The following is a 14483-nucleotide window of genomic DNA, read 5'->3' as shown; positions in this document are numbered from 1 at the left end:
TATATCAGCTTGTTGGCTTTGGTCTCTGATAGGGTTTTGGCAGATTGCAGACAGCAGCCTTCCTATCCGTTCCTATCTAGGTAGTTTTTGGCCCCGTCTTTGCTCAGCCTGTCTTTCTGTCTGTGTAAGTGTTTTCATCTTGCTTCACCGTCATTATATGTGGGGGGCTGCCTATTGCTTTGGGGTCTGCTCTGGGGCAGTTAGATTTCCCCTTTCCTTCTTTAGGCCTATGTATCTCTCCGGCTGTGATCGAGGGGTCTAGGTCATCGTAGGAACCCCCCACGGCTACTGCTAGTTGTGTTGATAGGTTCAGGGGTCTGCAATCTGATAGTTGCCAACTTCTCTGGTTTTCTGGACTTAGCTAGCATTTCTGTTTTTGCCTCCTACGGTGACTCAATCATAACAGAATCACCCGCCAAACCGCAGATCCTGGGGTACTCAATAGCAGGAAAGAATTGTGTTTAAAAAAAAAAAAAAAAAAAAGGAAGTTTGTATATTCTTTCCTCTATATCTCTGAGGCCGTAGGGGGAATTTTTTTTTTTTCCTCTCAATGGAGATAAAGCAAGTGTGTGATCGTGTGGAGCAGCTCGCTGCTGAAGTGAGAGGAATTTCCCCCTATCTTGCTCGTTCACATGCTGTTGAACCAAACATCCCCACACCTGATGTATTTTTTGGGGATCGATCTAAATTTTTGAGTTTCAAAAATAATTGTAAATTATTTTTTGCTTTGAAGCCTAACTCGTCAGGGAGCCCCGCGCAGCAGGTTAAAATTGTCATCTCTTTGCTGCGCGGCGATCCCCAGGATTGGGCGTTTTCTTTGAGACCAGATGACCCTATTCTGACTAATGTGAACGCATTTTTTCAAGCCTTGGGGTTGCTGTACGACGAACCTAATGCTATTGATCAGGCTGAAAAGACCCTGTTAGCATTGAACCAGGGTCGAGAATCTGCAGAGTTGTACTGTCAAAAGTTCCGAAAGTGGGCGGTCCTTACTACCTGGAATGATAGTGCCTTGGCTGCTCTCTTTCGGAAGGGTTTGTCAGAAGCCGTAAAAGATACTATGGTGGGATTTCCTGTTCCCTCTGGTCTGGACGATTCTATGTCTTTAGCCATTCAGGTTGATCGGCGTTTACGTGAACGCAGGATTACACGAGAGGTGTTGCCACCGGTTGAACAGACGTCTGAACCTATGCAATGTGATAGAGTTTTGTCTAAGGCGCAACGTCAGGAATTCAGAAGGCGCAATAAGCTGTGTTTTTTCTGTGGAGATGCCTCACATATTATTTCTGTTTGTCCTAAACGTGAGAAACGCTTTGCACACATGTTTTCTGTTGGTGGGGTTCAGCCTAAGTTTCTTTTGGCGATTACTCTGATCTGTAACCTGTCCACATTTTCCGCCAAGGCTTTTGTGGATTCGGGAGCAGCGCTAAACCTAATGGACTTGGATTTTGCTAAACGTTGTGGATTTCCGTTGACACCTCTGCAGACGCCTATCCCTTTGAGGGGGATTGATGCTACACCTCTAGCTAAAAATAAACCTCAGTTTTGGACCCAGTTGGTCATGCGGGTCGCCCAAGACCATCAAGAAAATTGCAGATTTTTGGTGTTGCATGGTCTGCATGATGCCGTTGTTCTGGGGTTTCCCTGGTTGCAGATTCATAATCCAATTTTGGATTGGAAGTCTGTGTCTGTGGTGAGTTGGGGTTGCCGGTGTACCTTTAGTGAGGCTCCGTTTTTTTCCACCTCTCCTCAGTCGCATGAGGTTCCAGACTATTTGGCGGACTTCTATGATGTATTTAGTGAGAATGAGTCTGCGTCCTTGCCTCCTCATAGGAGTTATGACTGTGCTATTGAACTAAGCCCGGGGTGTAAATTTCCTAAGGGTCGGCTCTTCAATTTATCTGTACCCGAGCACGAGGCTATGCGGTCCTATATTAAGGAGGCGTTGGAGAAGGGTCATATTAGACCATCCTCTTCACCCTTAGGTGCCGGGTTTTTTTTGTGGCCAAGAAGGATGGTTCTTTAAGGCCTTGTATTGATTATCGTGCCCTCAATAAAATTACTATTAAATATCAGTATCCGTTACCCCTGATTTCGGATCTATTCTCTAGAGTTAGAGGTGCTTGCTGGTTTACCAAGCTTGACCTCAGGGGGGCGTATAATCTTATCCGCATTAAGCAGGGGGATGAATGGAAGACGGCGTTTAATACTCCGGAGGGACATTTTGAGTACCTGGTGATGCCTTTTGGGCTCACTAATGCCCCTTCTGTCTTCCAGTGCTTCATGAACAATATTTTCCGAGACTTTGTCGATAAATTTTTGATTATCTATCTGGACGATATTTTGATCTTCTCCAAGGATTGGGATGCTCATGTGGAACATATTCGGACTGTGTTCCGGATCTTGAGAGAGAATTCTCTGTATGTCAAAGGATCAAAATGCCTTTTTGGAGTACAGAGGATTTCTTTTTTGGGATTTATTTTGTCTCCGTCAACTATTGAAATGGACCCGGCCAAGGAACAGGCCATTTATGATTGGGTTCAGCCCACTTCTTTGAAGGCCCTCCAGAAGTTTTTAGGTTTTGCTAATTTTTATCGGAAATTTATAGCAACATTTTCTAGTATTGCCAAACCATTGACTGACCTGACCAGGAAGGATGCGGATGTGTTGAATTGGTCTCCGGAAGCGGTTGCTTCCTTTCAGGATCTGAAGCGTAGATTTACCTCCGCTCCGGTTCTGCGGCAACCTGATGTCTCACTCCCGTTTCAGGTAGAGGTGGATGCTTCTGAGATTGGTGCAGGAGAAGTGTTGTCCCAAAAGGATCGGGTAACATCTAAAATGAATCCCTGTGCTTTCTTTTCCCGAAAGTTCTCTTCATCTGAACGTAACTATGATGTGGGGAATCGGGAACTGTTGGCCATGAAATGGGCATTTGAGGAGTGGAGACATTGGTTGGAGGGAGCCAAACATCAAGTTGTGGTCCTCACTGACCACAAAAATTTGATTTACCTAGAGTCGGCTAAACGCTTGAACCCTAGACAGGCTAGGTGGGCCTTGTTTTTTACACGTTTTGATTTTGTGGTCTCTTTCCTTCCTGGAACTAAGAATGTCAAGGCAGACGCCCTCTCTAGGAGTTTCTTTGCTGATTCTCCTGTGGTGACCAAGGCTGCTACCATCTTAGGCGAAGGGGTAGTTCTTTCTGCCATCTCACCCGATTTGAGACTTGCTCTGCAAGAGTTCCAGGAGGACAAACCTGAGCGTTGCCCCAGTGGAAAGTTGTATGTTCCTGACCAGTGGAAGAAGAGAGTGATGTCTGAAGTTCATTGCTCTGCATTGGCTGGTCATCCGGGTATTTTTGGTACTAGAGATTTGGTGAGTCGCTCTTTTTGGTGGCCCACCTTGTCTCATGATGTCAGGAATTTTGTGCAGTCCTGTGGGACTTGCTCCCGGTCTAAATCTTGTTCTCGCTCTAGTGGGTTGTTGATGCCTTTGCCGGTCCCCAGGAGGCCATGGACCCATATTTCAATGGATTTCATCTCTGATATGCCGGTCTCTCAGGGAATGACTGTTATTTGGGTGATTTGTGATAGGTTCTCTAAGATGGTTCATCTTGTACCACTCCCTAAGTTGCCATCTTCCTCTGAGTTGGTGCCCCTGTTTTTGCAACAGGTGGTTCGCTTGCACGGGATTCCTGAGAACATTGTATCTGACAGAGGAGTTCAATTTGTGTCTAAATTTTGGAGGACTTTCTGTTCCAAGTTGGGAATTCAGTTGTCTTTCTCCTCTGCTTTTCACCCTCAGACCAATGGGCAGACAGAGAGAACAAACCAGACCTTGGAGTCGTATTTGAGATGTTTTATTTCCGCTGATCAGGATGATTGGGTTTCATTTTTGCCCTTGGCCGAATTTGCTTTAAATAATAGAGCTAGTTCTGCCACTTTGATGTCACCTTTTTTTTGTAACTTTGGGTTTCATCCTCGATTTTCTTCAGGGCAGGTGGAGCCCTCTGCCTGCCCAGGTGTTGACACTGTGGTGGAGAGAATGCACCAGATCTGGGACCAAGTGGTGGATAAGTTCTCTCTCTCCCAGGAAAAGGCCCAGCGGTTTTCCAATCGACATAGGACCATTGGTCCTATGGTTTAAGATTGGTGATATGGTGTGGTTATCATCAAAAAATATTGCTATGAAGGTGGATTCTCCTAAGTTTAAGCCTAGATTTATTGGACCTTACAAGATTTTGGAGATTATTAATCCGGTCTCTTTTCGTTTGGCTCTTCCTGTCACATTTAAGATCCATAATGTGTTCCATAAGTCCTTGTTGAAGAGGTTTGTTGAGCCAGTTGTGCCTGAGGTGGCACCTCCGGACCCTGTATTGGTTGAAGGTAACTTGGAATAAGAGGTAGAGAAAATTCTGGATTCCCGTCTGGCTAGACGGAGACTCCAGTATTTGGTTAAGTAGAAGGGTTATGGTCAGGAGGATAATTCCTATTTCCTGGGTCTCTGCCTCTGATCTTCATGCCAAAAGATTGGTGCGTGCCTTTCATCGGGCTCACCCTGATCGCCCTGGTAGCGTTGTTGAGGGTTCGGTGACCCCTCCTCAAGGGGGGGGTACTGTTGTGAGTTCATTCTCCCCTCCGTCACTGAGGCCTGGTGAACTCCCTATTCTAGTGAAGGAAGGTAGTGAGCCTGATTATCAGGCACTTGGGACTAATAAAGACGATTGGCTGAGGGGAGTCACTGACTGGATTTAAGGCAGCCTACGCCCTTTCTGCCCTGCGGGTGATTGCTCTGTGGACTCTTGGACACCAGTCTGATTCCTGCTCTCCTAAAGCTAAGTTTTCTGTTTTGCCTTTTTGCATTTAAGATTTGTTTTTGTTTTTCTTGCTTTTTGGATTCTGCCACTCCCTGCTGGAGTGTGCAGTGTTCCGTCAGCTCTGTCTTCTGAAAGTACCTGAGTGCTGATTTAGTTTTTGAAGCTTAGTTGCTTCAGGGCCATTTTTATATCAGCTTGTTGGCTTTGGTCTCTGATAGGGTTTTGGCAGATTGCAGACAGCAGCCTTCCTATCCGTTCCTATCTAGGTAGTTTTGGGCCCCGTCTTTGCTCAGCCTGTCTTTCTGTCTGTGTAAGTGTTTTCATCTTGCTTCACCGTCATTATATGTGGGGGGCTGCCTATTGCTTTGGGGTCTGCTCTGGGGCAGTTAGATTTCCCCTTTCCTTCTTTAGGCCTATGTATCTCTCCGGCTGTGATCGAGGGGTCTAGGTCAACGTAGGAACCCCCCACGACTACTGCTAGTTGTGTTGATAGGTTCAGGGGTCTGCAATCTGATAGTTGCCAACTTCTCTGGTTTTCTGGACTTAGCTAGCATTTCTGTTTTTGCCTCCTACGGTGACTCAATCATAACAGATACTCAAACGAAACATCATCAGGGGCAAAGGCTGCAGTCACTGTCACAGCCTCTGCCCCCTCTCGGAAACGATGCATCATCGGTGACGTCTGTTTCAGGGGCTGGGCTAGGCCCTAATCTATTGATCATGCGTCAGTTGTCAATTCTGACTTATGCTCAATACATTCTTGTCACTGTGCAATATGCACAGTGACAGTGCGCTTTCTTGCCAGCTCTGTTAGAAGTAATGAGTCGGCAAGAGAGCGCACTGCATTGTAAGAAGAATACCAGGCATACAGGAAAAGCAAAGACCAGAGCCACCTTCGCAAGTGACGTCAGTTTTGAGCCAATCATTACATTCAGTGAGGAACACAGAATGCAAGCATATAAAAGCACATAATAAGCATAGCACATAACGTACAGACAACACACCTTTTGGATACAGGCAACTCTCATACAAAAATATACACATGACACAAGTTGAGGAGATCGGAAATAAATGACAGTGCCCCCCCATAATAGTGAAGAAAACTCACATACATTAGTCTACACATGACACAAGTTGTGAAGATGGGAAGGTTAACCACCAGAGTGCCCCCCATAACAGAGTGGAAAAACAGAGCAGCACTCCATGGAATAACTCTCAACCTACAGGAGCACTGAGCACAGTCATGTACTGATCATTATCCTGGTGAGGAAGGAAGAAAATACAAACTTGCCTTCTTCCGACAGTAGTGCACCTGGCACATGGGTACTGCCAGTTGGGCAACATTACTTAAAGGGAACTTGTCAGGCGATTCATACTGCCCAATCTGCATGCAGCATGAATAATAGCCTGGCTGCAAGGAAGTAATCTTCAGCTGTGGATCACAGCCGGAGACAAGACCAGTCCAGCACCTTCCCCGACCAGCTCTTCCTTGCACAACTGCAGGTGATTGACAGGTCTTTCCTTTGCATATACATAAGGAGAGAGCTGTGAATCACCTCTAGCAGCGCTGGGAGAAGCCGGACGGGGACTATGCTGGACTAGTAAAGTCTCTGGCTATGGCCCACCTCTGGATCTTCAAAGTAAATTTTTCTCTGAAACGAGAGAGCATTTCAGAGAACACTATACATGGTTGCTATTGTGTAGCCACTGTTTGGGCAGCATGAATCACTTGACAGGTTCGTCTTGATTGTATTGATAGAAAGAATAAAAAATGCCCTATAGCCTAAGTCTATGCCATCCAATCTGAGGTCAGTATAAAATAAGGACAGAGATCCAGATTCCAGCATTAGGTATTTTACTGGGCTTCTTACTGTAGTTTAATCTTTTATCTACTGCAGCTCTGCTAGTCCTCACGATAAATGATTTGTCTAACTCCGCCCACACTGTTGACTGTCAGCTTTTTGCTTATACTTATATAGTTGTCATGGGAGATTTCAACTATCCAGACATTTGTTGGGAATCTCTCTCAGGCAAAACTAACAGGTCAAGGAAATTCTTATCCTCTCTTGCTGACAACTTTATCTTCCAAAAGGTAAGGGAGAAAACAAGGGGAACTGCTACCTTGGATCTAATCCTTATAAACAGGGAGGAAATGGTTGAGGAGGTAAAAGTGGCTGGGACCCTAGGAGGTAGCGACCATGCTATTTTAGAATTTTGGATAACTAGAGGCGGAAGACCTGTGAAGACTCAGACGTCAAGGTTAGATTTCAGAAAGGCAGATTTTAAGGGATTCAGAAAGAGAATTGGAGGGATCCAATGGCTGGATATCCTTAAAGACAAAAATGTCCAGGAAGGATGGGAAATCTTGAAAAATGAAATTCTCAAAGCACAGTTGGTAACAATTCCGAAAAGAGGGAAGAATAGGAAGCAGTTAATGAAACCAGGATGGATGAACACAGAACTTAAGCACATGCTAAAAAGGAAGAAAAAAATGTTTATAAAATGGAAAGAGGGAGGCATATCTAAAGAAGAATATAATGCTGTCTGCAGAACCTGCAGGGCACAAATCAGATTAGCTAAAGCTGAAAATGAATTGAGGCTTGCAAGAGATGTCAAAAGCAATAATAAAGGATTTTGGGGATATGTCAAAAGTAAAAGAAAAGTCAAAGATGCTATAGGATTTTTACAGGATGAAAATGATGCAATGGTAAGACAGGATGTTGAGAAGGCTGAACTTTTAAATTCCTATTTTGCATCTGTTTTCTCTCAGAAAGGAAATGTAACATCAACTGTTATTCACTGTCCTATTAAGGGAATAGAAGAATCCAGGATATCTATAAACAGAAAGATAGTGAGGAAACACTTAGCTAGCCTAAATGAATTCAAGTCTCCAGGTCCAGATGAATTACACCCCAGAGTACTGAAGGAGATAGCAGAAGAAATTTTTGAACCCCTCTCTATAATCTTTGAAAATTCTTGGAGAACAGGAGAAGTGCCAGAAGACTGGAGAAGAGCAAATGTTGTTCCTATCTTCAAAAAGGGGAAGAAGGTGGACCCAGGTAACTATAGGCCGGTGAGTCTGACTTCTATACCAGGAAAGATCTTTGAACAAATTATTAAACAACATGTATGTCAATACCTGGATAAGAATGAAGTGATTAAACAGAGTCAGCATGGGTTTGTAACTAATAAGTCATGTCAGACTAACTTAATTTCCTTCTATGACGGTATCACTGATTGGGTGGATCAAGGAAATGCTGTAGATATAGTATATCTTGACTTCAGCAAAGCATTTGACAAAGTCTCTCATACAATCCTTATTGAAAAAATGATTAAGTATGGAATGGACAAGGCAACTGTTAGGTGGATTCATAACTGGCTTAGTGATCGGACCCAAAGAGTGGTCGTAAATGGCTGCACATCCAGTTGGAAGAATGTCTCAAGTGGGGTACCACAGGGCTCTGTCCTGGGCCCTGTATTGTTCAACATCTTTATCAATGATTTAGATGAAGGCATTGAGGGTAAACTGATTAAATTTGCTGATGACACAAAGCTAGGAGGGATAGCTAATACTAGAGAAGAGAGAGAGAGGATTCAAAAAGATTTAAATAAACTGGAGAAGTGGGCAGCAACCAACAGAATGGTTTTTAACAGGGAGAAATGCAAAGTACTACATCTGGGCAATAAAAATGGAAAAAGCATATATAGAATGGGAGGAATAGGGCTAAGTGACAGCACATGTGAAAAAGACTTGGGTATACTAATAGATCACAGACTGAATATGAGTCAACAGTGTGATACAGCAGCAAAAAAGGCAAATGCAATTCTAGGATGTATTAACAGAAGCATACAGTCTAGATCACGTGAAGTCATTATTTCCCTCTACTCCTCTTTGGTCAGACCTCATCTGGAATATTGTGTCCAGTTTTGGGCACCACATTTTAAAAAAGACATCAACAAACTGGAGCAAGTTCAGAAAAGAGCGACCAGAATGGTGACCGGTCTGCAAACCCTGTCTTATGAGGAAAGGTTGCAGGATTTGGGAATGTTTAGTTTGCAAAAGAGAAGACTGAGAGGAGACTTAATAGCTGTCTACAAATATCTAAAGGGCTGTCACATTGTAGAAGGATCAACTTTATTCTCATTTGCACAAGGAAAGACTAGAAGCAATGGGATGAAGCTGAATGGGAGGAGACACAGATTAGATATTAGAAAAAACTTTTTGACAGTTAGAGTGATCAATGAGTGGAACAGGCTGCCACGAGAAGTGGTGAGTTCTCCTTCAATGGAAGTCTTCAAACAGAGGCTGGACAGACATCTGACTGGGATGATTTAGCGAATCCTGCTTTGAGCAGGGGGTTGGACCAGATGGCCCAGGAGGTCCCTTCCAACTCTACGATTCTATGATTCTATGATTCTACTGTGCATAGGCACAAATCTGCCAATCAGTGTTGGGGTATGGAGCTAGCTAGAGCTCATGAACTTTGAGGACTACACAGCAGGAGCTCATCACTGAGAAGACTAGCAGAGCTGCAGATAAAACATTGATTGGAATCAGGATCTCTGCTGCTACTTTATGCTGTTCTCAGATGGGTAGCAAACAGCTGGCGACAGTCTTTAAATCATTTCTTCATATGAAACCCTGGTCTACAAATAGCGTAGGTTTTCTTCAGATATGTGTACTTCTAATGAACAATGCAAATATTAATTACAGGATTACAGGGATTTACGCTCTGGGATATCTGAAAGGCCTCCATGCAATGACAACCTGCTTGTTGTACAAGCAAAACAAGGGCAGCACAGTCCTCTGTAATGTGAATGGAAGCGCGCATCTAATTTGTGTAGCAATAATGGAACAACATTTCTATTAACTTCTTGTTTCACCTACCTTTCCGTTCCAGGAATTCATGCACAAGACACTGGGCATAAAAAATTGACTAATCGTAAATTGGTATTTTTTTTTTTGTAAACAACTATTATGCAACAAAATGTCAACCCGAACAAACCACCCGTTAATAATCGGAAGCACAGTGGTATATACGGCAGATTGTGCTGTGATCCAGGGTAGGTGGTAGCAAGATGTAAAACAGCACATCCTGCTATACAAACTGAACATGTGAAAATACTTTTATCACCATGAATATCTTTAACAGATGGGTAGGGATTAGCAGATAACAAAAAATATCTAAAGAAAACAAATTATAGTTTTACTGGAAAAATAATTTTAAAAAAAGAGACTTGGAGTTCTTTTTCTGCCATTAATCTTTCATGTTTTTATGACTGCAAAAAAAACTAACATTGAATCTATGATATACCGTATGATACCGAAAAACTTTGCAGATCCCTTTTATCCGAGCCTTCATTTTGCAGTACATAAATGGGTTTTCTGGGCTCACAAAAATTTCTTCAGTCACCTTATGTGACCACTAATTGTTGAATCTTGACAATGTGCACACTGCACACTGTCAGGACTCTCCTCTATTTCCAGGTCGTGCAGACATTCACAAGACTGGGCTTTGCAGAGTTGCGGTCATTTGTCAACTAGCTTCTCATACAACATTGAGAAAAGCAGGAAAAGTTGCTAGTGAGTATCTGACAAATTGCCTCCCTGGCGTCACATGAGTCCCCGCAGAAATATAGGGGAATCTGGACAGTTTTGAATCTTAACGGTATGCGATGTGCACAATCTGCAGTCACAAAACGTGACTGCAGAAATTTTTATTGAGCTCTCCAATCGGGGAACAAAAAAAAAAAAACGGTAACAGATTCTCTTTTCAGTTTAAAAGAGTTTTCCAGGTTTAGTGCACAAGTCTTGTGATTCCTCACAGTACACGCTGTCAGGATTCTCCCGTGCTAGCGCTGGGAGCAGGTGGTTATGTAACCACATTCCAACTAGACGTGTCCAGCCTCACTTAATTCATTTGTTTTGAGCGAGGCTGCACACTTCTAGTTAGCACTTGACCGTATGTATGGAAATTATTCCCAACACTGGAGAATCCTGACAGTGCGCACTGCGTGCTGAGAGGATTCACAAGTCTGCAGTCACATAGTGACCCCTTTACATTTTTTTGTCCTGTGTTCAGTGAGTTATGGACATGAAAATGGCTCACTGTCAATGATAGGAGTGAATAGATACTAATTTATGCTATGGTTGACTAATCCCTTTCATAGAGAGATAAGCCAAAGACAGACTCCTCTGGCAACAGTCCATCTCCCATGAGAAGAAAACAAAGGGCAGGTTAAAATCCAAAATGCTAGATACTTTCTTCCATCAAGTCTTACATTTAGGAGACAACTTTGTTGTGCCAATACTTAGTGGACTGTCCAACAGTTGGAGTGGACTGTCGGATAGTCTTTCCCAAATTGGTGGATTCAGATAACCGTATGAAGCATTAGAAAAGATATATGTTACTTTTTTGTTCAACTAAGACAGGGGTTGGGAACCTCAGGCTCGAGGGTCACTTACAGCCCGCAATTACCTTTTCACCGGCCCCCAGGCAGATTTCTTAGGACCACAGTGCATGGGCCAGCAGCGGTGTTTTGATGGCCATCAGCCTTTTAATTTCTTTTTACTCTGTGACCACACACACGCAGTGTTCACTACTGAGGCGCGTGTAATAAAAGATTACATCCTGACGCCAGTGCCAGCGTCAAGACTTACTTTCTGGGTGGAGTTAACTCACAATTCCTATGCCCCCCCAAAGGATGCTTTAAGTATCCATATGGCCCTTGGCAGAAAAAAATGTTACCCACCCCTGAACTAAGTAAGATGTAGTAAATGAGCTAAGATAGCAGATTGTGAAGAAATTTTACCTGCCATAGGGTCGGCTCCTGGAGAAAGCACAAAAATCAATGGTGCACAACAGTTGGAATCATTGTAACTTCCCGCAAGGTCAAACGTTGGAGGCTCGATATACGTCTTGCCCATATTTTCTGTTATGAATTCTTGAACTGCAGGGACCATTTTGTCAGGGCGAAGACATCTGAGAATAACCATGCGATTCATTCCTGTTAATTTTTGCCAGTCATCTGGAAAGGTTTCACCCTGGGGTCTTATGGAGTCATAGAGCCTCTTCCATTTTGAAATATTGTTTTGAACATGTTCCATAAAGCCGTCGAGTGGTTGGAGGTTGGAAGCACGTACAATTTCAGACCAAGATTTATCTGAGAGCCACTCGGGGGCAGGATTAGAGTAAGGGTTGTCCAGAGCTACTCCACCAGTCAGGAGGAAGCGCCAGATTTCATCATCTATTTTATTTGCTCCTTTCATAATTCCTATGGTTAGAAGAAGAGAAAACAAGAGCTTGTCCTTTTCAAACAAAGACCGACACACATTGTTGTAGGTGCTTTTAGTAAAATGATGTATTATATTTGATATTCTGGTCTGAAGGTCATCGCTTTTCTCACTATGGGCGAGGGAGTGTACATAGAGGTTAATGAACCAGGTGAGGGAATATTGGTACATTGGCTCAATGTTCGCCAAATCAGAAATGCAGAAAAATGCAATGGATGAATGAATAGCCACCGGCTTGTATCCCATTCGGGTGTCATCAATTTCCTTCTCAGTTGCAGTGGCGATCTGCTGCTTCTCTGAAATTTCTTCAGACAGAAGTTTGGAAGAAGATAATACTTTAATGGCGGTTTCATCTTCTAAGATGTTTCCTTTTGAAGAGGACAGAACTTCTAAAATTTTATCTTCAATTTCTTTCAGCTGCTTCTTGTTGGCGGCACTTTCAATAATGAGTTGGTTCTTTTTATCCTCTAGTTCTGGCTTCTCCTTTGCTGCTACTATGCCAAGAAGCTGGTCTTGAAGACCCAATGGCGTGATCATGAAATTCAGAAGACAAACCTTTACCGCCACTTCTGGGAGATAATGAGGATTTCTTAACCGAGTAGTCATATACATTCTAAAATCTTTGGAATACTCTATAATATTTTCACCAAGTCGAATATATTCAACCCCTTGTTGCTTAAATGTTTGTTTTAGTAATAGTGGCTCCAAGATGGCATCTATTTCTTCTCCGATATTTTCAATCAAGACTGGGTTACCAAACTGTATAGCATTTTCTAAACTTCTTGTATAGTTCGAGTCTGACAACTTGATAACCGAAAGTTTGCTGTTTTTTTCCATATTCTTAATCCACTTGTTGGCCTGTCCTTGAGGGTCGATCATCAAAGACCATCGCCTGGAATTTGATACAATTATACCGTTATCTATTGAGAATGAATCAACCGGTAGACCAGCAATTTGCCAGGCACGGATTTTGACTGGGTCTCCAAGGGTGGTACTTAAGCTGAAGTCATTTGAGCTTGGGATTTTCTTTTCTTTGCATAATACAAGCCATCTACTTTGGCATTGTTGCCGGTAGTCTACTGTGAAGGCCCCAAGGTAGGCGACAGTACCGGAAGACAAAAGGACATCACCGGTGAGATTTGTATACTTTGACCCTAACAATCGAGCAGCTTCTGTCCATCTATCTTTCTCTCCGCCGAGGCCACTGATAAGTTTCTCTGCACGTACAAGCTTCTGTGAACATAGCTCTATATTCTTCTCCAGTTCTGCCTTCTTTGCATTCATAGCTTGCAGGTCATCATTCAGAGCTTGTAAGCGGTCTTCCACGGCTTTTAGCTCTGCTCGCTTTGTGTTCAGCTCCTTCATTTGGACTGCTAATTTCGCCTCTGCTTCTTTTAGACGTTCACGTTTTGGAGCGACCACTTTTGCAACACGATCATACACTTCCATGGCTCTGACCCACTTACACAAACCTTCACAAGCGGAAGACACGTTCTTAATCACAGAAGGTTGGAAGTCCTCATTGTTGATGAATTTCTCTCGGATTCTTTTCATAATTGCGGCATTAATATTATCCTTATCAAATGCTTTTAAACTGTCTAGAAACTTCAAATCTCCAAGAACTTTTTTAGATGGACCCCAGAAGTCTTCCACCATTTTACCTGGTGAAAAAAAAAAAACCAATCAACATGTGAAGGGATCTTCATACAGTAAAATATACATACTCAACTACAAGTGCATGGAGTGGATATGCTGTTGATTTTCTGCCAGATCTGCAGGTGGGAGCACAGTACCAGGAACGTGGATGATATTTTAAAAAATCTCATCCCAACACCACATGAAAAATGTCCACGTGGAAATTGATCTGCAGTGCGGATTTTAAATCGGCAAAACTGCCATTCTTTTTGTGGATTTTGCTGCAGATTTTATAAGCTAAATCTAGGAAAAATCCTAAAAACAATCATCTCCAACACACCGCCAGGGCAATGAAGGAGTGGCTTTGTAAGAAGCATATAAAGGTCCTGGAGTGGCCTAGCCAGTCTCCAGATCTCAACCCCATAGAAAACCTTTGGAGGGATTTGAAAGTCCGTGTTGCCCAGCGACAGGCCCAAAACAACACTGCTCTAGAGGAGATCTGCATGGAGGAATGGGCCAACATACCACCAACAGTGTGTGCCAACCTTGTGAAGACTTACAGGAAACATTTGACCTCTGTTATTGCCAACAAAGGATATATAACAAAATATTGAGGTGAACTTTTGTTAATGACCAAATACTTATTTTCCACCATAATTTGCAAAATAAATCTTACCAAATCAGACAAGATGATTTTCTGGATTTGTTTTCTCATTCTGTCTCTCATAGTTGTGGTCTACC

The 14483-nt window shown here is 43.0% G+C and overlaps 1 protein-coding gene across 1 annotated transcript in view; it reads right to left on the bottom strand.

The window, feature by feature from the left end:
- Positions 1–14483, bottom strand: part of DNAH3 (dynein axonemal heavy chain 3) — a 389800-nt gene that overhangs the window by 22862 nt on the left and 352455 nt on the right. Inside the window, exon 52 of the mRNA XM_073543189.1 lies at positions 11627–13768. Coding sequence (XP_073399290.1) covers positions 11627–13768 — 2142 coding nt within the window. The remainder of the gene's footprint in view (positions 1–11626; positions 13769–14483) is intronic.

The sequence above is a fragment of the Dendrobates tinctorius genome, unplaced genomic scaffold (assembly GCF_039654945.1).
Source record: "Dendrobates tinctorius isolate UK_male_01 unplaced genomic scaffold, ASM3965494v1 ptg000129l, whole genome shotgun sequence".
NCBI lineage: Eukaryota > Metazoa > Chordata > Amphibia > Anura > Dendrobatidae > Dendrobates > Dendrobates tinctorius.
The sequence above is the reverse complement of the archived record's forward strand: the minus strand, read 5'-3'. Positions and strand labels throughout refer to the sequence as shown.